The 27,731-nt window shown below is 45.6% G+C and overlaps 2 protein-coding genes across 5 annotated transcripts in view; one reads left to right on the forward strand and one right to left on the reverse strand.

Moving 5' to 3' along the window:
• Positions 1-1,934: 1,934 nt before the first annotated feature.
• Positions 1,935-27,731, forward strand: part of LOC119168753 (uncharacterized) — a 52,956-nt gene continuing 27,159 nt past the window's right edge. For 2 of the 3 annotated variants that reach the window (XM_075865786.1, XM_075865788.1), the window contains exons 1-2: positions 1,935-2,663; positions 6,861-7,074. The gene's annotated coding sequence lies outside the window, so the exon portion shown is untranslated. The remainder of the gene's footprint in view (positions 2,664-6,860; positions 7,075-27,731) is intronic. The other variant, XM_075865787.1, reaches the window with a different exon arrangement.
• Positions 3,378-24,707, reverse strand: LOC142765186 (uncharacterized). Of its 2 annotated transcripts, XR_012884081.1 has the most exons (5): positions 23,982-24,707; positions 19,728-20,020; positions 15,666-15,851; positions 7,578-8,375; positions 3,378-7,152 (listed from the first exon to the last, which is right to left on the reverse strand). XR_012884081.1 is itself a non-coding variant. In XM_075865785.1 (4 exons), the coding sequence occupies exons 1-4, from the start codon at positions 24,463-24,465 to the stop codon at positions 7,794-7,796; spliced, it is 1,545 nt and encodes a 514-aa protein (XP_075721900.1). In that variant the 5' UTR covers positions 24,466-24,707; the 3' UTR covers positions 3,378-7,793. The 2 variants fall into 2 exon arrangements, 1 of the variants encoding a protein (XP_075721900.1); XM_075865785.1 differs by having other exon boundaries at positions 3,378-8,375.

Here is a 27,731-nt window from a genome sequence, read left to right on the forward strand (position 1 = left end):
TCTGTTATCTCTAGCGTGACTTCCTGTATTCTAAGCTCACTACCTTCGTTATCATTAAAAATCATGACTGCTGATTTTTTCCTAACTGAACCTAAAATCTAACCTATCTCCCTCATTACCGCAGATGTCCATCAACCTCTGCAAATTTTCCTTGTTGTCGGCCATTAGCACTATATCACCTGCGTAGATTAATGCTGGTAGTGCCTGATCAATGAGTTTTCCTTGTTTGACTAAAGAGAGGTTGAAGCCAAGTCCACTTGCCTCTAATTTGGCCTCTAATCCTTGTAGGTACATCATGAATAACAAGGGTGACAGTGGGCACGCCTGCCTAAGTCCATGTTTCACCACTGTGGGCTTGGATACCTGTTTTTCCCACTTTATAACTACCTTGTTAGTTTTATAGATTTCCTTTCAACGATTAGTGACTCCATCTTTTACACCCAGTGTGTCTAGTATTCCCCACAAGTCCTCTTGAACCACGCTATCGTACGCTAGCTCCCTTGAATTTCTGCAGGCCGGTAGGAAGCTTCACAGCGCAGCGCCTGATCTTGTGAAACGGCGCAGCCATGCAGGCAGGGCATTCAATCCCCTCCCTATTTTTTGTATACTACTGTCCTTGTGTACATCGTAGAACACATAACAGTAATGATAGCAAACAGATCATTGATTCGGGTAGGCTTGGTGTTTGTATTTAAAATGGAACAACGAGGAAGCTGCTGAAGCTCGTGCCTGTATACAGCTGCTTTATATGGAGATGAAACTTTAACGAAAAAAAAAATGTAATGATAAACAGTAGGCTCATAACAAACAACATTTCTCTGAGGGTGCATGGAATATATGTCCCATGCAAGGCTATGCATTGCAGTCCTTACTGCATTAATTATGTACACGTACTGCAGGGCATGCAAGTGTGTGCAGACATACACTGACGAAATGACATTTTTGCTACATACAAACGTGCACCGCACCAAATAAAACGCACGTGTTTGTATAGTCAGGGAACACTCGTGAATATTGATGAAATCACACAACTGGCTTACAGTATAAGACAAACACAATTGCGAGCAATAAAATGCGACGCTGTTTAAATAGGTGGACCAAGGTTACGAGGAGAATTATCAGTATGACACACACACACCACGTGTCAAGCTTTTGCAACATCTAAAGAGACTAAATATGAAAATTTGCCTTTGTAAGTTAACATGACAGTACCAAATGGAGAAGACACACGAGAGAACAATTCATCGTGGGCTAAAGAATGTGTTTTAAATATTATACACAGCTTTGCAAGACAATATCGACGAGTTTTACTCGTCTAGGTGTGGGAGGTGTAGGCCTGATAAAATGCGATGTTGCTTCAGAGCCTTCCTTTCGTAATATTGCAATTTTATTCAACTCTCTCAGCCGCGGCACCGTAAATTTCTACTGGGTGCTCGAACACGGCAAGCAGGTCACGGGGCAAAATCTTTGTAACATTTTATTACCGAAGCAGCGATACTAGCAATGCTTGAGCTGCACTTGCTGTTTTCGAAATTGTAACCTCCTCAATCTCATTACTGTGATCAGGAAACAGAGAGGAAAAGTACAGCATTAGTACGTAGAGAAATATTCAATTTCAAGCCCTTTAGCAATATCATATAAACAAATTGCCAGTTCACTGGGCTTTGAATTCTCGATGGAAACAAACAGCTGATCAGGGACGCAAGCTTGGCTTGGCACTGGCTTGGCCGTTCATACAAAGCCAAAAGCCGCTGCAGGAAACTGGATTGCGGATCGTATTGAGACAAAATATTTTATACATTTTTGTTTTCTTTGTTTCATTTCTCTAATTGCTCTTGTGAAGGCGTGGACCGCGCTTCGTGATCTCATGTACCGGCGCACTGTTTTTAAGTTTAGTTTGGCGCACAATAATACATAATTGCGTGCTTTAATTTAAAAATCTTCGCGAGTATGGCAGCAACACTGCAATGTCGGGAAGAGGATAGTAGTAGAACCAGTAGCAGCTGTATGGTGGCTAGAATTCTAGCCACCATAGCAGCTGCATGCCCGGATGAGAGTTTACAAAGGCGAGCGGATAGAGCCACCCACAATGCGCCGCGGCCCAACGCTCTTGGAGGCTATGCATTTCCGCCAGCCTAACTGTGTCATTGCGCTGTCGCTCCCCGCACTTTCGTATAGTGTTGCAGAGGGTCGCGCTCGTGGAAGAAAGCCCTGCCAAGGCATATGGCCCTGCAACCGGATGCTCGCGAAGTAATCGTTATGGTGGCTAGAATTCTAGCCACCATAGCTCGTCTGACCGAACGTGCTGCGCTAAGTTAGATACTCGTGAATAAAGCGTGTGCCCCCACCTCTCACTGTCGCAAAGCCGCGTTAATCAGGACGCAATAAAGCCGAGTCGCCACTACGCCTGTTGCCAAGTGCTCGGAAGGAAGCCCTGCGCCGAGTAGGATACTCGCGAAAGAAGCGTGTACGCCCACCTCCCACTGAACGAACGCCCTACGCCGAGTTGGATACTCATGAAGAAAGCGTGTGCCCCACCTTTCACTGCCGAGTCGCAAAGCCGCGCCGTTCAGGATGCATTGAAGCCGAGTCGACTGACTACGCCTGATACATCTAGGCCTGCTGCGAAAAACGCCGCACCGGAGATTACTGAACTCCACTTGGTGAGTTTTTGTTGATTATCAGCATGCTGTTATTGAAAGCGCGTTTCTGATACTGTCGTGTTAAATAAGGCTACGAACTGAGTTCGGGCAGCAAGGACAGAAATGTAGTGGTGATACATGCGTGCGATCGTAAAATCCTTGACAGCATGCTGTTATTGAAAGCGCGTTTCTGATACTGTCGTTTTAAATAAGGCTACGAACCGAGTTCGGGCAGCAAGGACAGAAATGTAGTGGTGATACATGCGTGCGATCGTAAAATCCTTGAAAGCCTGCGCGCAAAACCTTGTCGTGCTTCACTACCACAATGTCGAAGCTAAAAGTAAAGCATGCAGCCTCAAGACATTGTCTTTAGTCGAACTAATTTGAGACAAGAGAATTAAACTTATTGGAGAGCTCTTCGCGGATGTTTTTTTTTTTCATGGCTTCACTGCAATACGGCCCCGTGTTCAGGTGAAGGCAAGTTAGACTCGCAGTTATCCTCGCCCGTTTGTGGTTGTCGCTTTTTTTTTTTTTTTCGCCCCACTGTGTTATTATGTGATCTGAAAATAATCTGCCACCCTTCTCTATGAAACTGTCGAGTGCACTCCATGCGGCTCTACTCTGCATGATGTCTCCTTTGAGAGGCTTCTTCAATAAAAGAATGTATTAGGGCAAAGCTTACTAAAATCACAGCTGCCAACTGTTGTAACCACTATATCCATGCAAAAATAAATATACAATACATGAGATAATAATTTATTAACATGAAAACTGTCCCATGAGAGAACACTGACGGTATTTACAGAAGAATGGCACAACAAAGATAACACTTCATGCGTCAAGCATAGACATACGTGAATGTACACATTGGTGAGTTCATGTATGAACAGTCATGGTAATAACTTTGAAAAGCAAAATGAACTCTGCTTGCAGTGCAAGCTGAAGGGAAAATGAGAAGGGAGACAGGAAAGAGCGTACTCTTTCCTGTCCCCCTTCTCGTTTTTCCATCAGCTTGCACTGCAAGCAGAGTTTTCAAGTATGAAACCAACTAGTCTGCAAAGAAGTATTGATTCAAAAAGCACAAAGTCTTTGTTAGAATTTCAGTGGAAGCGGCATAGCAGGCACGTATATTAAATGGACACTATCGACACGATGCTGTCATGCCAATGTGAGTAAAGTACACAGATGAAGCATGGTGCATACACAGGCAATATCAATTTGACTTTCTGTTGACCAGAAAGCACTATACTTCACTTAGGCTCAGCCATCTTGAGACTAGAGTAGGGCTCTGTTGTTTTGAGCTAAAATTGAAAATGCAAGTGGCACATCGGTACTAAAAATGTGGGCTCAGTAGTTGGCCATCATATAATGATGCACTGGATGATGTGGTGTTCACAGAAGGGCATACTATTGCTGACAGCACTGGTAGTTTGCCGGGTTAACACATAAGCGTGCATTGCAGGGAACTTGGTGGTGACAAGTGGTGTTCTGGTACCGTTTTATACATTGAGTGATGTGGGCCGACAGCACTGAGGACCAACCCACCACATCTAGTGGTGACCTGCAGGTTACGGTATTGAAATCCCGGCCGCGGTGGCAGTCTCGATGCAGCACATTGGAATGAAAGAAAAAGGATGAGTGCACTATACAATGGGACGGCGTGTCATAACGCAAAATAGCTCAATTGGCCGCTATCAAGCAAGGTATCAAATAAGAATAAACAGCAAACAACAAAATGGAGAAGATTAATTAAAAGAAACCATGCTAAGTTGTCAATACACTGTAATGTTGCTAATTAGACGAGTCGGAGCAAGAAAAATACGGGTAAAGTCTAGAAACGTGCGCGACTACACTTTCTGGAAGCTAATAGCAGTTTCTTGAGGTGCCTTCTGGGAGAACCTCATAGGGTACTTCAGTATTTCGCTGTAAAACCTTGTAAGGCCCGAAATAGAATCATAGCCCAAAAACCTTCTCTGAAAATATGTCTGTGCCCCAACGGGTGTTTCATAAATGATATTGTTACTGCTAGATGACTTAAAACAGGTATATTTACAATATATACAGTCACAGTAATGCGGGTAAAAACAACTGGGATAGCGAGAGCAGGCACCACCTAGTCCTTCACTTTTTCGTCCTCTCTATGTGAGCGGCACATATTGTTACCCTCCGGTGGTGAAGGCACCGACTCGGTGCAGTCAGAGACAGACGGTATAGAGGTGGTTATTATACATGTGCGTTGCGGCAGCCCGGTGTATGACATGGCTTCAGACGTACAACGTAAACGATGTTGGTACGGGGTTGAGTCGACGAGGACAAAGACAATTCAATTTCTTATGTCACGACGGTCACTTGGCGGTGCATAGGGTACGGTCCGGAGGGCGAGAACAGTAGCTTTGTAAAAAGCCCAATACAGCGTGCTGGAGACCACAGCACAGGAATCCTGGAGGAAAGTGAGTGTTTATATGACTGCTCTCGTAACGAAATCGTTGGCCCGCTTGCGAGTCGGTTAGCCGAATGCACACAAGTTGACGTGTATGGTCGGCATGGGCTATAGCTTATTGAGCGTATTCAGTGGGTGGACATGTTGAAGGAGGCATCATTGGTGTCCATAGGCAACATTGGATTTCAGTCAGATAAAATAAAGGCGGACAGCCAGCTGCCTCGTGTTACGACGTATATGTTGCACAAGACTAAGACATCTTGTAAACCATGTGCAGCTCCTTTCAGGTTTGGGCACGGCACGAGAGTTCTTTATGTTGGCGTGCAATGGGCTTTCCAAAAAGGTGTTTCATGTTTTTTGTTTACATACGTCTTTTTTTTTTTGTTACGTACGTTTAAATTCTCCTCGTGTGTGTCGAACCACACGCTGGCCCTACCCCTGAGGTAGTACCTGACGTTTGCAAGCATCAGAGTCGAATCCCAGCGATTGGTCTTGCAGCTGCACTCTTAGTTGGCCAGCCACTTCTCCACCTGACTGTTATCAGCAGTCCAGCAGAAGGGGCCTGGGCCTCGGAGGTGGGTCACGACAATGTGACTGGGTGCATTCGGCATAGCGGGGGCTGAATCAGCAGAATTGTCTGCCCGCATGATGGACTGTCCAAGAATACGCCCGCTGCGAAGTTCCGTTGTGTGCTCCTGATGTGCCCAGCACCTCCACCAAAGATATTACGGGGAGATGACAGAAAACGAGTGTATTTACAATATTCATAGTAACAATACTGCGGTTAAAAACAACCACGATGGCCAGGACAGGCACCACCTAGTCTTCTAACTTCTTCGGTTTCTAGGTAAGCGGCACATAACAATACTGTCAGTGTCGTGGTTTTGGGACATTAACCCCCCCGCCACTCAAAAAACGCAATTGAAGAGCTCGTTACTCCTGACGGTAAGGCGAAACAAAAGTCGCTCATGGTGGAATGGCACAATGTTACTGCACAACATTGATGAGTATCTGATTGTGACTTGTGAGGGCCACACCTGGTGGATCCAAGAGACTAGTCGGATTAGTGGGCACCATTCTTTAACATCAGCTTTGACAAGGCTGTATGCATGATACTGAGGTAGTAGTGCAGAGCCAAATTCTTCTGCCTGTGGCTAAGGTGACTAATTGTAAGGTTATGACATTACAGCTAGTGCGAGGAGTCGTTCTCGCTTTGGTTCAATCAAAGATGAAGCATCAAGTGCAGCAGTGGCGATGAGCTGCTCCTTCGCATAGATTTAGGTTCACTTTAAAGAATCCCACATGGCCTAATTTGATCCGAAGTCACCCACTGTGGGCCCTGTCGCGGTGGTCTACTGGCTAAAATACTTGGCTGCTGACCCGCAGGCCGTGGCAATGAATCCCGGCTGTGGTGTCTACATTTCCGATGGAGGTGGAAATGGTGTAGGCCAGTGTGCCCAGATTTGGGAGCCCGTTAAAGAACCCCAGGTGGTCGAAATTTCCGGAGCCCTCCACTACGGCGTCTCTCATAATCATATGGTGGTTTTGGAACCCCACATATCATCAGTCACCCACTGCGGTGTGCTTCACAATCATATCATCGTTTCGCCACATAAAACCCTAGAAATGATGTTTGAAACAAAGTTGGCTCTGTGCCTAGAACTGTCGTGAGCCCAGTTGGTGGGAGGCAGCTGCCATTCAGTGCAGCGTTGCACCAGGCACATTTTTCTCTATGCTGTGGCTCAAAGAATGGGGCCTCTTCTTTGCTCTCTTGGCAGCTGGCTCAACTGCTGGGTGCCCTGTAGGGACCCTCTTGGACCCCCTTGTAAGCCCTGGCCTACACCTAGCAGTGCTGGTCGGTTGCACCCTTATGTGACGGGCCCGGCGACGTCTTGCTGCAGCGGTAGCCTTGAATGCCAGCATCAGTCCTGTCCCATCGCTGCTGTTCTGAACACGAGCAAGCTCCTCTGCAAGGCCCTTCACGATATCAAGGTAAGCTGGATTGTGTGCATTCATAGAATGCACACGCCGCAACTGGACCTCCAGGAACTCATATGCATGTTCTTGGGCCTGCACAAAAAGTGATGAAAGAAATATACTTCAAGTGTACAGCACACCAACAAGAACTGCACATTTATTTTGCTCCTCTCTAACTGCAGACAACTGCTCGAGAATAAAGTTCAAGCTGAGGAGTTAGTTTAAGTTAAGGTTTTCCTGTCACCTGTTTTGACTATTCTGTTAGTGGAAGTGCTGCTAATACCAACAATTGGTGACCTGTAGTCCCAAACATGGAACAATACGACACCAATAGTGTTGAAATCTTGAAATCGCCCTCAGAATGATGACATCCACCAATATGAAATTGTAAATTCGTGAGTGCGGTGGAGCACAATAATATGCTTACAGGAATAAAAGAAGCCTTGACTACTGTTCAGTAGCATTCCCTATGTTTAATTGAAAAGTACTTCAGGGCCCTTTCAAGGGGCTTGTCCTACCTGGGCAAGTTAAGCTGCATCAGGCACCGACGGTACAAGTGCGAGGTGTGTGGCCTCTTGCGTGCTGGTGCCTTGCATTGTTTGGAGTTCGTCTGGCTCCTCCTGCTGGGCACTGGTACCTGCCGTGGTTCTGGAACTACTGCTGGGCTCCTCCTCTTGGAAGGGTTCGAAAAATATCCTGGGGGGACACTTCTCGCCCAGGGCCAGCTGTCCCAGTTAGTACCGGTCGTCAGTACTCGGTGCCGGAGCATTCGGAAACAGTCCTCCGTACTTTTTCTGCACCAAAGCCTGGTGCTTACAAAATGCACCTTGTTTACCAAAAAGACACGTACATAGTCCTATGTCAGCATAGACCTCATAACTGGAGCTGGGGTGGGTCGCACTAGGCACAATGTACTGTCCCTGGCCTACGACTTGGATGGCCTCGGCTGCATCTTTCGGCATTCTCGACAGCAGCCGCTTGTACAATAGTTGATGGGCTGCAACACGGCTGTAGGGGTGGCGGAGGATACGGCTTTCAAAGTATTTCTCCCACACCAGAGCCACCGAGTCTACGAGTGCGACTGCATTAAATGCTTCGACTCTGTTCAGGATAATGTCTTTGAGCACGCGTATGGTTGCCTCCGCAAAATTGTTGGTGTTGTGGCCCCTTGTCAACACGTCCAAACGGTAGAGCTGCACCCACTCTTCTTGTCGGCGCAAGAATGTCAGAACTCTAGACACGAAGGCATCGTGTTGTAGGGCCTTCACTTCGGCAGTGGCAGCTTCAAGTTTTTCTGCTGTGTCTGCATACATGACCTGCAGATAGCAGGAAATTTTTCAATGAGGTGCTCGTATTTGGATATTTTCACTTTTTTTAAACTATACCATAAAACAGATTCATGCTTCACTGTCTGCATTGAAGTCACTTTGTGATCTGCACATGCTTGCCCCAGTTCAAAGGGCCGGTAAACAACCCCCAAGGACCGAAAATCAAAAATATGTGCACCTTTGCTCCGTGAACATGCTGCCTCCTCAAGGATTTTGCAAATACTTTATTAAGGAATTCACAGGGGTTAAAACATTGGTTTCAGCTAGTTTCAAATTTTTGTGCGGTCTCGCCACTCTTCTCTTTCAAAGGGAGGAAAAGGCGTAGCCTGCCGTCGTGACTGGTTTAACCCAATCGATGAGCTGCGTGCTTCGTCAAGTCGCCGATCGACGAATTTGTGTCACTGCTCATGAAAGGAGGATTGGTCAGGTGTAGGAAAGGAGCGCAGGAATTGTTTTTCGAAATGGAGGCTGTGCACGGTGCGCAGCGCTGTAATCTGGAAATTGATTGCCGCGGTCTGCCCTACGAATTGCCAAGCGGTGGTCCATAAAAGTTGATGCTGCTGACATTTTCTGTACGCTTGTGCGAATAGGGAATTTTAGGTTCGAAGTGAATTCGAAGCGAATAGTGATTTTGGTCGAATAATATCTAATTGAATTGTAATAGTGTATATATTGCATATTGTAACGGATATAACAACCTCACAACCGGGACGTCCTATTTACAAGGTTTAATAAGGGCGAACTTGTGCCCAAAGCCAAAAGAGCTACACAGTAGCTGGGAGAAAGCAGCGAACGCTCGTCGTCCTCTTCTTCTCTTCTTTTCCGCTGCTCGGTAGCAGCTCGTGCACAGGCTGGGCCGGCTCGTGCCTTCCGGCGGGCTTCATGAGTCGTAGCGATGCCGTCAGCGTTCCTCTTTTAACAACGTCTGCGTTGTACTGCGCCTTAACAATTCCTCGTGGCATTATCCCCCCTCTCAAGCGGCATCGCCCCGATGCTTGCGATGAGGCTGTTTTTTTTTTTTTTTTTTTTTGTGTGTGCAAGTTTGTAAAAATGAGGTTGCAGTACGTCAAGGTATTGGGGTGGCTAGGTTTGGAATCGGTCGTAGTACGGTTTCATCCGTACAATGTGTACACGCTCCGTGGGATTGCGTCGCCTCGAATGCAGGTGGCCTGCAGGCTTGACTTCGTGGACGAGGTCATTGTGTCGCTGTACGATCTCGTAGGGGCCAAAATACCGTGAAATGAGTTTTTCGGAGAGGCCTCGTCGTCGTACTGGAGTCCATATCCACACTTTGTCGCCAACGTCATATCGCGTGTCAAGTCTTCCTCGGTTGTAGCGGTCGGCATCGATGCGGTGTTGGTGGCGTATTCGGTATCTTGCTAACTGGCGGGCTTCTTCCGCTCTTTGTAGAAAGTCGTCAAGATCGGGGGGGTAGTCATCTTGGTCTATTGGTAACATAGCATCCAGTGTTGTGGTAACAGCACGACCGTAAACTAGTTCAAATGGGGTGATTTTGGTGGTCTCTTGCACAGCCGTATTGTAGGCGAAAGTGACGTATGGTAAAATTTCGTCCCACTTTTTGTGCTCGACATCCACATACATGGATATCATGTCCGCTAAAGTTCTGTTAAGGCGTTCGGTCAGGCCATTGCATTGAGGATGATATGCAGTGGTTTTCCTATGAACAGTGTGAGTCATGTTGAGCAGGCACTTCAAAAGTTGCGCCGTGAAAGCCGTTCCGCGATCGGTGATTACAACCGTTGGAGCGCCATGTCGCAGGACTATTTTGTGTACGAAGAATTGGGCCACTTCTGCTGCCGTTCCTCGTTCCAAAGAGTCTGTTTCGGCGTATCTAGTTAAATAATCAGTGGCCACAACGATCCATTTCTTGCCGAGTAAAGATGTCGGGAAGGGTCCAAGGAGGTCCATTCCAACTTGGCGGAAAGGCGCTTTCGGTGGATCTATAGGTTGTAGAAGGCCCGCTGGTTTAGAACGTGGTGTTTTTCGTCTTTGGCACTCGCGGCATGTTTTGACGTAGTGTTGCACTGAAGCTAGTAGCTTGGGCCAATAATAATGGAGACTGATCCTTGCAAGCGTTCGCGTCACACCCAAATGTCCAGATGTGGGCTCATCGTGACACGCTCGAAGTATTTCTTGTCGCATAGTTGCTGGAACGACAAGCAGGAACTTTTCGCGGTTGGGCTTGAAGTTTCTCTTGTAGAGAACGTTTCCTCGGAGGCAGAACAATGCGAGGCTTCGAGAAAATATACGGGGTACTTGTACGTCAATTCCTTGCAGGTGTTCGATAAGCGGGAGTAATTCTTTGTCTGTACGTTGGAGTTCGGCTATTTGAGTGGTCTCGACAATTCCTACGAACGGAAAGTCGTCTTCTTCTGATAGTGGTGTGTCTGTAGGAGCCCGTGACAAACAGTCGGCATCGGTATGTTTTTTGCCAGATCGGTATACGACGGTTATATCGTATTCTTGCAGTCTGAGGCTCCACCTTGCTAGTCGTCCAGATGGTTCCTTTATGTTCGCCAGCCAGCAAAGCGCATGGTGATCGCTGACTGCCTTGAATGGTCTACCATATAGGTACGGCCGAAATTTACTGATGGCCCAGACGACGGCAAGGCATTCTTTTTCCGTGGCCGAATAGTTTGTCTCTGCTTTTGTTAGAGTCCGACTGGCATAAGCTATCACTTTTTCTTCACCTTTCTGCCACTGTATTAGAACGCATCCAAGGCCGATGTTACTGGCATCTGTGTGTATTTCCGTGTCGGCTGTCCCATCAAAGTGAGAAAGAATCGGGGGGTTTTCTAACCTCTTTCTCAATTCGTTGAAGGCGCTTTGTTGCTCGTTTTGCCACTGGAAAGGCACATCTTCTCTCGTAAGTCTCGTTAAGGGTTCTGCGATCTTTGAAAAATTTCTCACAAATCGTCTATAGTACGCACATAGACCTAGAAATCTCCGTACTGACTTTTTGTCTGTTGGCACCGGAAACCTTGCGACGGCGGCCGTCTTATCAGGATCAGGGCGAACACCTTGGGCGCTGACGACATGCCCAAGAAAACGAAGCTCTTCGAAAGCTAATCGGCACTTCTCTGGCTTGATTGTCAAATCTGCCGAACGGATTGCCTCTAACACTGACCGAAGGCGCTTGATGTGCTCCTCAAATGTAGCCGCGAAGATGACCACGTCGTCTAGGTACACTAGGCAACACTGCCACTTCAATCCGGAAAGCACAGTGTCCATCATGCGTTGGAACGTTGCCGGCGCACAACAGAGACCAAACGGGAGAGCCTTAAATTCGTAAAGTCCGTCCGGGGTAACAAAAGCAGTCTTTTCGCGATCACGTTCATCAACCTCGATCTGCCAGTATCCACTTTTCAGATCTAGTGATGAGAAGAACTTGGCACACCGAAGTCGATCTAACGTGTCGTCGATGCGTGGAAGGGGATATACATCCCGTTTAGTCACAGCATTCAGTTTCCTGTAGTCGACACAAAACCGTAGCGTGTTATCTTTCTTCTTGACAAGCACCACGGGAGATGACCACGGGCTGTTAGAAGGCTGGATAACATCATCTTCAAGCATTTCTCGTACCTGCTTCTTGATGACTTCCCTTTCCTTAGGGGAAACACGATACGGGTGCTGGCATACCGGCCTGGTTGTCTCGTCCGTTATGATCCTGTGTTTTGTAATGCTCGTGCGCCGTACCTTTGAACTGTTGGAGAAACAGCTGCCAAATTCCCGCACGAGGTCGTATAGCTGTTGACGTTGAATCTCTGAAAGATTAGGATTTACGTATATTGTGTCGCAGGCATCAGATGGAAGTTTCACATTCGGTGACGTCGTTTCAAGACTGCATATTTCTGTCACTTCACAGAACTCATGAAGAAACGCTATTGCCGTCCCTTTTGCGATGTGCTGGAATTCGTTACCGAAATTCGTCAAGAGGATGTCTGTGCACCCGTTTCGCAGCTGGATAATCCCTCGTGCCACACAAACGCCTCTTTTCAAGAAAACATCCACGTTGCTCTCCGCCACACCCTCGTAGTCGCTGAATGCATCATTATGCACGAGAACCATTATACTGCTCCGTGGCGGTACAGTCACATCATCGTCGACGACGCGCAGTGGAGTGGTACATCGTTCATCTGATCGTGCTACCTTTAAAGCTTGCTCCGTCGAAAAGGACACGCTCGACCTCTGTAAATTGATAATCGCACCATTAGCTTGTAGGAAATCCATTCCCAGTATCACTTCCCTCGAGCACACAGGCAGGACGACAAAGTCACCGACGTAAGTGAAGCCCCGTATCATGACCCTTGCGGTACATCGGCCGGAAGGGGTTATGAGGTGACCACCTGCAGTACGTACTTGAGGTCCACCCCATTCGGTCAGAACTTTCTTGAGTCGCTTCGCTAATTCGTAACTTATCACAGAATAATCCGCACCAGTATCGATCAAAGCATTGAGCTCTAGTCCGTCAATCACCAACGGCAAGTCTGAAGTAATTTTCTCTGTACTGCACTCCTTTACCTGGAAACAGTCGTCGTTATCAGGCTCGTACCGCAGTGGAGGATCTTCACATCCCAAGTCGCCAGCGGCCTCGCCTCCACAGGTCGCCCTCTTCAGTTTCCCGGATTTGGGCTAGGCGAACGCTGCCTAGACGTGCTTGGGAAGGGACGTGGGCTAGACGAGCGGTAGCGCATAGGGGATGGTGAGCGTGGTTGATGACGACGAGGCGGGTCAAATTCCCGACGTGAGCATAGGTATTCTTCAATCTCGGAAGGTCTTTCGCCGTTTCGCGGACACGGTGCATTGATGGCGAATCCCCTAAGACCAGCTTGACGATATCGGCAGAATCGGTACAGGTGGCCAGCCTCTCCACAGTGGAAACACAAGGGCCTACGTGTGGCATCTCGCCACACATCGCTCTTCCGTGGCATCATCTCTCTCGCACGAGGTGGAGTGCGTGTTGCCTCTACGATTTCAGGCGGGCTGCGCATTGTCTGCACATAAGTACTTGGTGTCTCGATCGGCGAACAGTGCAGAGTAGGTCGCCTGAGCACCTCGGAGTACGTTACCGCCCGTCGTGTCGCCGGCACATCACTCCGCGGCTCCCGCATGGCCTGTCGAATTTCGTCTCGGACAACTTCAGCAAGAGACAGCTCGGGGGTGACATCAGGTGACTGCAGTTTCCTTAATTCTTCCCTGACAACAGACCGGACGAGCTCGCGCAATGTGTCAAGATTATCCACGACGCCTGCTGAGTAGACTCCTGCGGATGCACCGGCTACGTCGCGGTTGTACTGTCGGGCTCTCTGCTGAAGCGTCGTTTCGATGGTTGTTGCTTCCGACCGAAACTCAGCAACAGTACGGGGCGGATTGCGGATGAGTCCCGCGAACAATTCTTGCTTTACCCCGTGCATGAGGTGGCGCACTTTCTTGTCTTCCGTCATGCCAGGATCAGCTCGCTTGAAAAGGCGGGACATGTCTTCGATGTACATCGCGACAGTTTCGTTCGTTCGTTGAATCCGTGTGCGGAGAGCTGCTTCCGCCTTTTCCCGGCGATCACTGTTGGCGAACGTACTCAGTAGCTGCCGCCGAAACTCTTGCCACGACGTCAGAGATGCCTCGTGGTTTTCGTACCACACTCGTGCAGAGTCTTCCAACGCAATGTAGACGTTACGCAGCTTGCCTTCCTCGTTCCACTGATTTAGATTTCCCACTCTCTCGAAATGCTCTAACCAGTCTTCGGCGTCCTCGTATGGGTCACCATGAAACACCTTTGGGATGACCGGTTGGCTTACGATGAGTTGTGCCGGCGTAACTTGGCTCGTCATGGTGGTGGCGGCGCTTGTCTCCGTCACCGATGCCCTTGATACAGAAGGGAGTGGCCCAAATTCTGGCAACTCTCCTCGGATACGGCGGCTGACTCGTTGGTGCACCGGTGTAAGCTCCACTGGTTGCGGCTGGTCAGTGCTTGGACTTCGCTCTTGCGTGGGGCTCGGAATCATGTACCCAGCTCCTCCACCAGAAAATGTAACGGATATAACAACCTCACAACCGGGACGTCCTATTTACAAGGTTTAATAAGGGCGAACTTGTGCCCAAAGCCAAAAGAGCTACACAGTAGCTGGGAGAAAGCAGCGAACGCTCGTCGTCCTCTTCTTCTCTTCTTTTCCGCTGCTCGGTAGCAGCTCGTGCACAGGCTGGGCCGGCTCGTGCCTTCCGGCGGGCTTCATGAGTCGTAGCGATGCCGTCAGCGTTCCTCTTTTAACAACGTCTGCGTTGTACTGCGCCTTAACAATTCCTCGTGGCAATATTATAAACAAAAAGGGGCATATTTGTCATGGCCAAACAAACTTGCACAGATCTTTAAAAATTGAAGCAGGGCCTATGCAAAGGCCATTTTTTTTTCATCAAAGGAAGTGGCAACAACTTCGAATTGTAGCAGCATTCGACTTTTGGTGCAGTCTAAGTAATAGCCAGTAAAATATGCTGCGTTTCAATTTTTTTTACTTAGAGCATATAAATCTGTGTAACGAGCTTTTAAACTGAAAACAAAAAAAAGCAGAATCAATGTCATTGTAATTCTTTATTAAAACCTTGAAGTAGGGCTTTGCTGCAGTGCGAATTTCTCTTGATTACGTGTTTTCATGGCTTAGCACCAATTCACTGCAGTGAAACCACTTTTACATGTGGTCTAATATGCTTGGGTAAAAGCTTTCATGGTTTAGCATCCCTCCACTGCCGTGAAACCACCTTTACAAAGTGTTACATGTGGACTTATATACACCTATTTTGTTCGGTTTCAATAATTCAAAATTTTCAGCAATTTAACTTCGATTCAAATCAAATTTGATTACTGCATTATTCATTTGAATATTCAAAGCATTTGAATATTTGTACAAGCCTCGTTTTATGGCATTTGAAAGCATTTGAACCCACCAGACGTTTACTGGTGTACTTTTTAAATGTGATTAAAATGGACACAAATACTGTCTGCGTTGTCATCTGCAGATTAGGGCATCTTGTGCGGCATACACTCCAAATTTTATCACGAGGAAGTGAAGGTAATTCATGCACTAGCCTTGCAGGACAGCTGTGCTTTTTATACACCTATGCTGCTATGCCAGCGCCATCATCTTGGAAACATGAAACGAATGCTAAAATAGCAGACCATTGTGAATTTGTTCACTAAGTGCAGACGCAACGAATGCACTTCGTATCTTAGAGCTAGAGCTACAACTACATTGCAAAAAAACTTGCCAGTTGGAAGGCAGACATGAATCGTCTCCTCTGGTCTTTGTCGACAGAGTTGTGAGATGTCGTCAGCCAGCGCCACTCCGCTTGTGCCACATGAAAATGGCACAAAAGCTGCCTTGCTGACGGCCATGTCTGTTGCAGGGCGACCTTCTCAGCACTCGAATTGTCACTCATGAGTACCTGTGGGGCCTGGCAGACAATGCAATAAAGTTGAAAGCTGTCCATAGTTATAAAGGCATAGAAAAGTCGTGGATGTTGTGAGAACAATTTTCGTGGGTGAATCTAAAAATATAAATAGCCTTGGCTTATAATTTTCTATTGAATTTGAGTTCGCTATTTGCTTTTTAATAAACTATAGAGAGCAGTAACATTTATGGTAAGTTTCAAGGTTAAAGACAAGTGTAAGTTTGCATCTGTTACCAGTATTTTAAAAAGAGGAGAGAGTTCAGGCAATAGGTCCACGAACTCACTCATTGGCCAACTCACACGAACTCGCTCATATTCACATTATGAGTCTGAGTCTGGATAAGCACTATTTTTGTGAGTCAAAGTTCGAGAGAGTTTGTTTGAAGAAAATTTTAGTGAGTGTGAGTCCGAGCGGGTTCGGCTAAGCAAAATTTCGGAGAGTCTGAGTCCGAGTGTGTCTAAAGCGCAAAATATATTTCTTGAGTGAGTTCCACTTTCTTTTGCCAGCTTGAGGTTCCACCTAGACATTTTCAGCATTACTCAGCCTTACCTAGATTCACATTTATACTCACATCTATTCATTATTCCAAAGCAGTGTTTTTCATACACCGTTTCAATATTTATTAATTAGACGTTTTAATTACACAAGGGGGCACCTTGGCAGTCCCAAACTAAGTCTTCCAGGGAATTTCTCGACTATTATATTTTAACATCTCCTCCAAGAAAAATGACTTTACTGTTTGGAAGCACTCGGAACTCGTTTTCGAAGATGCTGTGTGAAGCGGCACCAAGAAGAGCGATTACATCAGATATTGGTGTTAAAGAGCATTGACACTACAATCAAAGAAGCTAATTCCATTCTGACGAACTCATGAGTTGACTCAGTAGTACTCACTCACACTCAGGTCCAGCCGTGAGTCTGAGGCTGAGTGTGTGCGGTTGAGTAATGTTTTGGTGCGGTTGAGTCTGAGTGAGTCCGGCTTAAGAACCTGTATGGGCCTGTACAAAGGCTTACAGTATTGTTAAATAAATAAATATGTGTGAACGAGAGTTTGGGTGAGTTCAGCTCAGAAAAAATTTTGTGAGTCTGAGTACAATGAGTGGAAAGTTCAATATACAAGGTGCATTTGATTTACCTGCACCAATTGAAACCGGTTCACGGCTGTGCATGCAAAGTTCAGAAATTGTGAAGTGCAAGTTCAGTGGTGCAGGCACAATGCAACACCCAAAACGAATGACGATGTGCTGATGCAGGCCTTATTTCTGTTCACTTAGTTAACACCGTTAAGGTAACACTGACCGATGGCCAAATGATTATGCATACAGTTTATGAGGCACAAACTTCTTAGCGAAAAACACATCGTGTTAGTGGAGGCAGGTACGGTTCCTACACCAAAGTATAGCGTCGTCTGCTCAGCTGCACGCGCGGCTGCACCGAGCCGGCACTGTCAGTGTGGGAGGGGCGGGAAAATCGTGAACCAGCGCTGTACCTCTTCTGCACCTTTAGAAATGAATGGCAGGGTTCAGAGGTTGTCAATGCTGCACCGCTGAAACGAATGGCAAGACGCAAAACATCTAGAACTGGTTCACGTGGTGCAGACAAATTGAACAGACTGATATATTTCATGAATGAGCCTGAGAGAGTTCCACAAGCTATGCCGACCTATGGTGTGGGCACATTTTTTAGCTTGAGAAACGCTTATCTAGCCTGAGTGAATTGCACAGAACAGGCACACTTCACCCACAATGATGGTGTCACATGGGAAAGATTAGAATTCATAGCCAAATGTGTGATGATGATGATGAGAGCATGTAGGTGATTTCTATAAATGCCCACAAGAACCACAAAGACCCTCTCCTGTGGCTTAGTCTGTGCAGTATTGTTTACTTTTGTTTTTGTCACAAATAATTTCTGTCCTGGTACAACTTTTTTTTTTTTTGGTCCAGCTTAATAGAGCTATTTGCTATTGTGTCATTACTTACACTATGCAAATTCAGAAATGTCTTCAAAAGTAGTTACATAAGTTCCATAGGAAACTACAGGTTTTCCCGCTCACTTTGATCCAAGTGGCAGCTTAGATAATCTGCACGCCATTGAAATAATCTGAGTGCCAACCTCTTTAATCCATGTGCCAAACATTTAATCCAAGCCCCAACATATTTAATCCAAGTGTCAACTCAATCAGGCCATGTGCCAGTGATTTTAATCCAAGTGCCACCATGTTTAACCCAATCGCCAATGGCTTGAATTCAGGTGCCAGTCAGTTCAATCCATGCACAAAAAGCACAATACGGGGCATAAAAATGGCAATGCATTTGAAATGCAGTTTCTACAATATAAAATACTATAGTCGGAAAGTAGAAGAAATCATTATTATTAGTATTCACCGCTAGTATTCAAGGAAACAAAAATTCCGTGGTTCTCTTGAGCCATGTTTACAGTGCTTATACTGTGCTATGTACAAGTTTGTAGATGAGTGCTTGGCCCGGGTGGAGTCATTTTAATAGCAATGAAAGAAAAAAGCAAGGATATTTTGTGTTCGTCAACAAAGCTCATAATTAGATTTGTATAGCATTACATGTCTGGGCCAGGTCATGTAATGCGGCAGACATAATATTGTTATTGGAGTGCCGGGATGCATAACAAGGTATGAAGAACTTGACTGTGGGCAGTGATGAGTCAGAAACAGGTACATGCTCAATAAATTAGGGCAGAGCAAATTAGAAATCATTTAAGAGGCTTTCGTCCTGCAGGGCACATAAGACGCAAACTCGTGACCCTGATGTGGAAAACAGAAGTCATATTTTATATTCATATTAGTTATCTTTTATTCAAACAAAATTATGTGCATTCGCTGAACGCGTGTTTCAAGCAAACACGCGTCAGGAATACTAGCGTTGTCTTTTTATATGAAAACAAGAGTTTCTCTTTTGATGCTTTTATAAAAAACTTAATTCCAAATGAACCGAAACAAATGCAACTTGAGTTTTGAATGGTTGTTTCTGATTTCAAGAATGAATGAATATCAAATCAAATCAAACTTTATTTATTTACTAGATAAAAAATGGAGGGTCGCCAAGGCTAAAAGCCGCGAGAAGGGCTTGAGAAAGGCCCTGGTGATCATCTGTCTATCACCGTTATCACTGGGCTGAGCAGACCACTGCGAATGCATCAGCGAATAAGTAGCCGAAAGCCGTCTGCTTAGCAGACGACACGAATCTATGCATATGGGATGGTGTACATGGTTAGCCAGAATTATGCAGTAGCGACGAACCATACACTGACTCTATGAGCAAATACTCTTAGTACCCATAAATGCAATTAACACACACTGTTCTTTTTTTATTTTGAAGCTATGATACCAAAATGTTAGGAGGAAATAGCAATGCGCACTTCATTTCATAAGCGCAAGCATGTATAGGTGAAGGAAAAGTTCTTCTTGTGACTTCATGTTTACGTTATTTTCACATTTATACTGTCTAAAGCGGCAAACTAGTGTTTCTAGTGCGTGGATTAAAATGACTGGCACTTTAATTAGTCATTGGTAATTGGATTAAACTCACTGACATGCGGCCTCATTGAGCTGGCGCTTGGATTAAATGTTTGGCACATGGATTAAATAGCTCAGCGCTCAGATTATTTCAATGGCAAGCAGATTATTTAAGCTGGCACTTGGATTAAAATGGGCGGGAAAACCTGTAGTTCAGATACTGAATTATAGTCAAGCCACGCATTGAGCACTGGCCTCTACATTTTCTTCACTAGTTGCTCTTGTAAGTTTGTGTTAACAATGCTATTGTAGAGAATTGGGATGGCATTAATATATAGCAATTCACTGTGCACAAAATTTACAATTTTGTGCCTACTCCCTTACTTACTGGTTGGCCTCCAAAGCAGAGAGGATGAGCTTCCTTGAGGAGCTTGAAAGCAGCCAGGTAGCCATCGGTGCTCTGCTCCTTGTGAATTGGTACTGCGAGTGGGACAGCACCAGCCTTGGTCGCAGTCAGCACCACTGTTACTGTGGATTTGGTGGTGCCGCGTGAGGCAGTCGAATCAACAAAGACGATCTCCCTTGCCAGCTCGAGGTTATGAGCTCGTCGCATGATAGGGGTAACCACGACCACTGCCCAGCAGGCACTGCTGCCACCACGAGTCACACTTATGTGAGTGCCTGGAAAGTTATGTGGAATGGCAGGTGGTCTTTTAAGAACAATCTTCAGGCGCATGACTTTTAATGGCCATTTTGCTCTCTGTACAGTGCAAAGTGTTCCTGCAAAGTAAGTTTTAGTTCTAGCTTCACCTTGTCTTTTAAAAACGTCTTGCAGGCTTTTTTCAAGCGATCATAACATTACCTCATTGTCAGAGTTTGTTGCCTCACAAATCAATTGCAGCAAAAATATTTTGACTCCTTGAAGTATGAGTGGAGTTCAGGTTTACTGCAATCTTTTTGTACTTCATTTATTGATTCTCCACGAGCACACTGTCAGCTACACAGCGATTAATGACAAAGGGAAAGAGGCTACATCAGCGAGCATTGTTACATATTAGTATCCGATAGAGCAGGGAAGATGAGCAAAATCAAGAGAGCATGGACCCGTGCAGGTGCCCGCATTCCCTTATGAATGCAGAGCATTTCTTTGCGTACTGCATGCACTTTCGGTATCTATCTATCTATCTATCTATCTATCTATCTATCTATCTATCTATCTATCTATATCTATCTATCTATCTATCTATCTATCTATCTATCTATCTGTCTGTCTGTCTGTCTGTCTGTTGGTCTGTCTATCTATCTATCTATCTATCTATCTATCTATCTATCTATCTATCTATCTATCTATCTATCTATCTATCTATCTATCTATCTCTATCTGTCTATCTAGCCGCTTACGTCTGGGTGCTCTCGTGATAATCTCCTTAACTTGGTGGGAACCTAAATTAATATGAGAGGGTTTGATGATTATGACACGCTGGTCAAAACACAAATAACATTATATGCATTGTTAAACACTTCTTGTTAAACAGTTAAACAGTGGCACATACCTTGCCACAGCTGTTTGACACTTGGTATCTACCCAAAAACGACAAGAACACACATGGGCCATTGTAACGCATGAACGTTAAAGGGACTCTGAAACACCTTTTTAAGTAACCATGAAATGGATTCACTAAAAGAGCTTATTGCCTCACGAATTCAACGCTGCAAAAATTTTAAGAATACGTCCAGTATGAGCGGACTCGCAAAGATTTGTCATGCTGCAATCGCATTCGCTCTGCTCTCATCCCGGCGAAAGCTCTGGGAGCTAAGCCGATGGGGGTATGGCATGGGCAAAAAAATATATATATATGTCACACGTGCCTTTTGTCATTGAAAACTTTCTCTTTGTTTGTTTTTTTCCGCTTTGAATACATGGTCTTTTCTGTGTGATCGCGAGCGCGCGTGGGGACAAGTTGCGGCCTCTCGCGGCGATCCCTGTAAGGACCGAACGCGCCATGTTAAAATCAGCGAATGGCTCATAGATGGCCTTTGAATGATTTTTCAGCTTCCTCCGTCATTTGTTGAAACGAGAGAAAGCAATTTTTAGCTGACTTTGGTCATTTATTTATTGCAAATTCCAAGCCGCATGCTGCACTATAATATTTGGCCCGTGTGTTCTCGGGAGCCTCTTCTACCAAATGGCAACATTTTCTGGCCATGCTCAAAAAGTGTTGCAGGGCCTCTTTAAGACAAAACTGACAGCGGCAGCGTTTACTCGACAAACACAAAGAAAAATGTCAGGGTGCGAGCAGGGCCCCGCCGCGGTGGTCTAGTGGCTAAGGTACTCGGCTGCTGACTTGCACGTCGCGGAATCGAATTCTGGCTGCGGCGGCTGCATTTTCGATGCAGGCAAAAATGTTATAAGCTAGTGTGCTCAGATTAGGGTGCACGTTTAAGAACACCAGGTGGTTGGAATTTGCGAAGCCCTCCACAACAGCGTCTCTCATAATCATGTGGTGGTTTTGGGACGTCAAACTCCACATATTAATCTGTCAGGGTGCCAGCAGGAGTCGAACCCAAGCATAATGCGAGGCAATCAAGAATTCTACCACAGAGCCATGCTAGATCTCGGAACTATTTTTTCAAATAGACCGTAATGTTCGTAAAACGTCAAATTTGGTCGCAGTGCTGGCTATGCAATCTCATAAAGATTACATATTTACTCCAATGCTACAACCTTTATGTTGTGTAAACGTGCATTGTAGTTAGGTGTCATGCACAGAAGTGGATTTATGTACCAGTGTCCAGGGCTACCATCCTTGCAAGCACAAACCCTTCATATCAGCTTATCACTTCTGGTGTTGCTAATACTCATGTTACTGATGGCACCATTGTGCAAGTGCAAACAACTGGTTATAGAAACATCTGCAACTGTTCAATATGCATCTGTTCCTGCAACATTTGTACATATATTTAGCATCATTTCATAACATGTCGCTGAATAAAAAAAATTACAACACGGACACCTTCCCTCCGCATGCTTCACATAATGTGAAGTCCCAAAGTATGTGGGATCTGCTGAATTTTTTTTTTTGTTAGTTTCGCATCTGTCAAATAAGGTGTTCTCTGTTTCGGCTCTACTTCTCAGTCTTCAATGGTATGGCGCCAGGACCAGGATAAGATAGGTTTAAGATACCTGACCATCTTTCTGAACAGTGAGAGCAATCGGTGCCACCAAGCTAGGCGGAATGTGCCGCCATGCGAACGAACGGGAAGGAAGCGGAGCACGCTGTTCGAAGAAACATATCAAGCCGTTCATCCAGTGATCAATATATGTCATAATTCAGTGTTCGTGCGGCTGTGTGTCTGTGGTACAGACTGGGCGGTGCATCAGTTATAGGCCTCGCAATCGTGTCAATTCATGTAAAGATTGGTGTTTGTAGTAATTTAGCCACACATTGTGCTAGGCATGGCTGCAGCATGGCTTCGTCTGTCGGATGTTAGTCCTAAAATGCTGTTGTCAAAGGATCGCACGGGAGATATTTGAGGCTTTTGCCATCCACCAAAGGGGCCATATATGTGTGAGCACTCCGCTACTTAATCTGTTTAAAAAAAAAATCAATTTGATGTGACGCACATGACTGAAGATTTGTAATCTAACCATTTTTTTTTTGTATCCATGTATCCTTGATTTTGTTGATTAAAATTTCAGTTGGCAGTCAGCGCCCATTTTGTATCGCCTTCCTTTGTCCCATTCTTGCGCTTTACGCTTCTTTTCTTTTTTTGTTTTCTCCCAAGTTTAAATGGCCTCTCTAGATTGACCTGTGTGGCTGACACTCTGTACAGCTCTGGTTGCTGCTGCTGTCATGCTTTCCGAAACTTCAACACTTCCTTTAATGACATTTACAACTAATCCTTTCTAGTAACAGCCAAGAAGGACAAAATGCCTTTGACGAAGATAAATACTTACATTGAAACATAGGCCGGCCAGTATGAGGCATCTCATCTCTTTTTTTCATGTTTTATATTTCACAATTTGTTTCCATGGGCTGACTCGCGAGCTTCATTAATGCTGGTTCCCTGTGAATTGATGCTGATGCAACGTGTCAGTTGGTCTAGATTGCCAACTTATGTCTTGAACCAAAAACCTTTTAAAAATAAGTCAGTGTCACTTTCAAAGAAAATAAATAACGTTTTCGTTATTTCTTTTATCTGGTCATGTATGTGTTCTTCTTCCCCCCTTTCTTTTTCATCATTTTGGTTTTCCTATCAATCTGATCTGGTTTTCTGGTTTCGCCGCTTGAAACTCCGACCACCTGTGCACCTCTTGGGCTTTAAGTTTGCCATACTCAAGGTTACTCCAAGTATTTGATGTTTCTGATTTCACAGGGACATAAATTCATCAAAAAGTTGTGGATTTCAAAGTAAATACATCATTTCTTACTTCCCAAGAAAATAATGGTAAATGTATTCTCTGACTGGCAGGTGCAGTGTACAACCAAGCCACTGGCATGAATCACAAGTAGATGAGGTTTTGTGCTGATTGTGTCTGTAATTTGTCATAGCTACAACTTCACCATTCACACATTGAAAATGAGTGCTTATGAATACTGTTTTACGTAGAGGACAGATTCTCCCACAAGTTTAGACATACCTTGAGCTGCATACAAAGAGGCCTTTTCCTCCAGTTTCAGCACTGGGTCGATGTGAGTACCACCAAAACAGGCCTCCCTCCAAACGCTGTGCCAGTGGTAGACCGTTCTTTGAGGTGGATTTAAAGCCGCATTGGCCAGCTTTGCAGGGCCATCATCTTCCATAGAGAGCTTGCTCTCATGCAGTCTCCTTGCTTCACTAGGGGTCATGCCTTCGCTGAAGTAACGGAGGAATGTTTGCCTTGTTGACCTGGTGCCGCGAAGTAGCCGCAGAGTATCCGCTGAGTCGGTGCTGTGGCTGTGCCTGTCGTCGATTCGTATCACTGCAGAAAGAGGCACCTCTCTCTGCAGATACTTGTCCCTGCATTTGGTGTCAAACGTGGCCAGCTTTATTTTTACATCAACTTTGGCCATGCACTTGGCGTTGCGTGGGCCACTCTTGTTCTTTGTGTGATGCTGGCAGCGCCAAATTTTATGAAAAGCCATCCTGCATGACACACATGGGTGCAAATGGGGATAAGCTCTTTCATAATGCACTGCTTTGTAAAATATAATTATCTAAGTAAGAATAACTAAAAGTACGAAACTCTTTTCACAGTTGCACTGCTGTAATAGCTATGCTTTTATCACATTTGCAGCTGGCTGCTCGTATGTTGTATTCTGTGCAATGGCATGGCACCGTACGATTGTATGAGCCCCATATGAGTGGTTGTCGCACATCTCACTGGGGCACCCCAGAGGTGCTTCAGCCACCATGCCATCATGAAGATGGTGGTAGTGTTGAACAATCGTTTGGCTCAGTGCACGTTAGGAAAGGACTCTGTCTATACAGACTGTTGACTGAAAGCAACAAAGAATTATTCAGTACTCACAATAACCTTTAACTTCACCAATTATGACATATTTTGGACTCCACAACTTAGTGAATATTTTTTTGCCAGACCTGACAATGTGTTAAATAAGTTGTAGTTGGTATTGTTTGCGACGGTCCCCTCTTCCCCTCCCGAGCCAGAAAAAAAAAAAGAGGCATCTAGAATTTGTGGCAGAATCGCATAGAGACGGGCACTATATGAACGTGACATTAACATCAAGTTGGGTATTTATACCAAGGGCCTGCTACAACACATGGCAATTTCAGCTATTACCCTTTTCAGCATCGCTGGTTAGGCCAATACTTGTAGCTTTTGCAGAGCCTGCTAGGTGAAATGACACATCATGTTGCAATCTATATGCATCAAGCAAAGTTTTATGGTAGGGCACATGCTTCGGTGCTGAAGTTACCACATTCAAGATACTGCAGTGTGCGCATGTCATTGCAGTAGTGCAAGACCGGTTGCAGCAGGCAAAGTTTCCGAACAGATGGTGGTTATACATGAATATTGTGAGCTCAACCAAGAGCTAGGTGGCTTTTGTCAACTGCCTCTTCATTATCATTAGCTCAAGCAAATAATCTCTGTTGAGTATTCAGTTATTGAGTTGAGATGGCTTGTTGGGCAAGTTGCTATATAGTCTTGGTGGGAACCCCAGCAGCATGAACAGAATGCAGAAGCAACCAAGGCAAAAAAAGACAGGGACAGGAAGGACGCTAGGCTGCCAAGTGGCGTGTCTACTACACTGTTGGTATTTCCACCTAGATGTTATTGGCCTGGAGAGATTTTAGGACTATGCAGCTCTTATCTGTGTTGTTCAATGAGCACTAAAATTTACAGCAGTAACTTAGAGACCCTGCTACATTTTTCAAGTAGTCATCTAATGGCTATTTAAAGGAGTTCATTGTCGTACGAATCGACTGCCGCAACAATTTTCAGTGTCAAGTATGGCCAGAGTTAATGGGGTTGGTCGCGTTTTTAAGTGCTTTCTGTACTAGCGAGCGGGCTGAAAGCTACACAAGCATGTATAAAAAAAGGCAAGATTAGGCACACCTGTTCGCCAGCGCGCGTCGCCTTTTTTTTTTTTTTCTGGGAATGCTAAGCTACTTGCAGCGCGAGCGAGCGAACATCGCCGCATTTTGTGACGGCCGCGGTAACATTGCCCATCATGGGGTGTCAAATCAGCCAGTGGCCGTCCACTTTGAGTTTATGGCGCGGTTAGGTTGACGGCATCATTGGGGGGAGAGAAGAGGGAACGATTTAAAGGTGTTTAAGAATTGTAAATTCTGTTTCACGTGCTGCGCTATGTTTGGCTCACATGCCCTGAGGAGCCTAGGCTACCGATTGGCAGCACAATTGAATATGATGCGCAAGTAGGCACGTAGAGGACACGGGACAGAGTGCGTTTTTTCGCCATGGTGAAAAATGGTCGAGCACTCGTGTTTCGATCGCCTACCACTTTTTTTTTCGCCGAAAGACCCTGAAAACGTCTTGGCGCACGCTCAGGGTTAATTGTGCCTCTTCTGTCAAAATGTTTCAGTGTGTAGCAGTTTTCACATCTCGGCGCAATTGCCGCAGCAACCTCATCACCGCAAATGGAGCTGCTGCCATGACATCAATAAAATCGCCTTGTAGCGCGGCGCGGAATTTCGAAACTATGATTTCAGCTGTAAGCCCTGTGTAAATGATCGCTCAAATGGCTGTAGTGCAGTAAATGGCATCAACAAGGCAAACCCACCTTTCCCCAGCACTCTGGACGGGCCGACGATCCAAGAAGTGTTGGTCCGTACGCTGTACGCTTCCATCCATTCATTGACGGCGTCTTCGTCGGCCAAGTTCGCTCGGAACACGGACTCGTGTTCAGTAGACTGCTGGTCATCTCTTACGACCTCAAGTGGCTGACGCATCTCCTCCATTGTGCCTCGATAATGTGCAACAACGCGATCGGCACTCGTACAAACTTGACGGTCACAACCACAGTGGTAGGACGAACTTCGTGGAGCGATCGCCTTCGTGGACACCACGTGGACACGACCCAGTGGTCTGACGTCACCGCCGATTCAGCATGTACACTGTGGCCAGTGATGTTTCGTTCTACGCTGAAGAATTCGCGGTCATAGACATGAAAATTCCCTATTTTGGGAATTTTTTCCTGTTAACGTTGACAAAAGTTCCAGCATATTTTCCTGCATAACAGTACTCATTTCCGCCCTCATCTACGCAAACACTATAATTACACGTGTATGACGTACTGGCGACTTTTGAAATCATGACTAGCCCATCCGCTGCCGCACAACAAAGCCATGGCATATTCATTCATATAGTGAGAGTACACTGCACATTGCGGGCTTCAAGTCTAACACCAATAATGAACCAGAAATCTCTCCGCGTATATCAAATCTCAAAGGTTCTGCTAGCGTGGTGCATGCACCAGAACCGATAACAGCAGATGAAGGTGCACTGTGACCGCTAATTATCGGTCGTCATACGAGAATTTAACCATTCCTGAAATACCCTGCAATATTGCGAAGATTTCTTTTGGCTCAAAATGACAGGCGAATATTCCCCGATAAAACAAAAATTTCTTGCACGGAACATCACTGAGTGGCTGCGCCTGTGAGACATACTTCACCGTGTGTAACTGCTTTGAAAGGCGGTTTCACTGCCGCATAGGTTCTCTGTGCGGTGAAACCAACCACTTTGGGGATATTCGCAATGCCGTGAAGCGACCTTTCAAGACTGAGTTAGGTTATAGTGCCTGCAACGCTGTTAATTTTAAACAGCGAAGTTCATTGGACATTTGTATTTATAATGGGATCATATCATAACATCCATCTATATTAAAACACTTGTGGGCTCTTATCGCAATAAGAACAAAAATTT

This window comes from Rhipicephalus microplus, chromosome 6 (assembly GCF_043290135.1).
Source record: "Rhipicephalus microplus isolate Deutch F79 chromosome 6, USDA_Rmic, whole genome shotgun sequence".
NCBI lineage: Eukaryota > Metazoa > Arthropoda > Arachnida > Ixodida > Ixodidae > Rhipicephalus > Rhipicephalus microplus.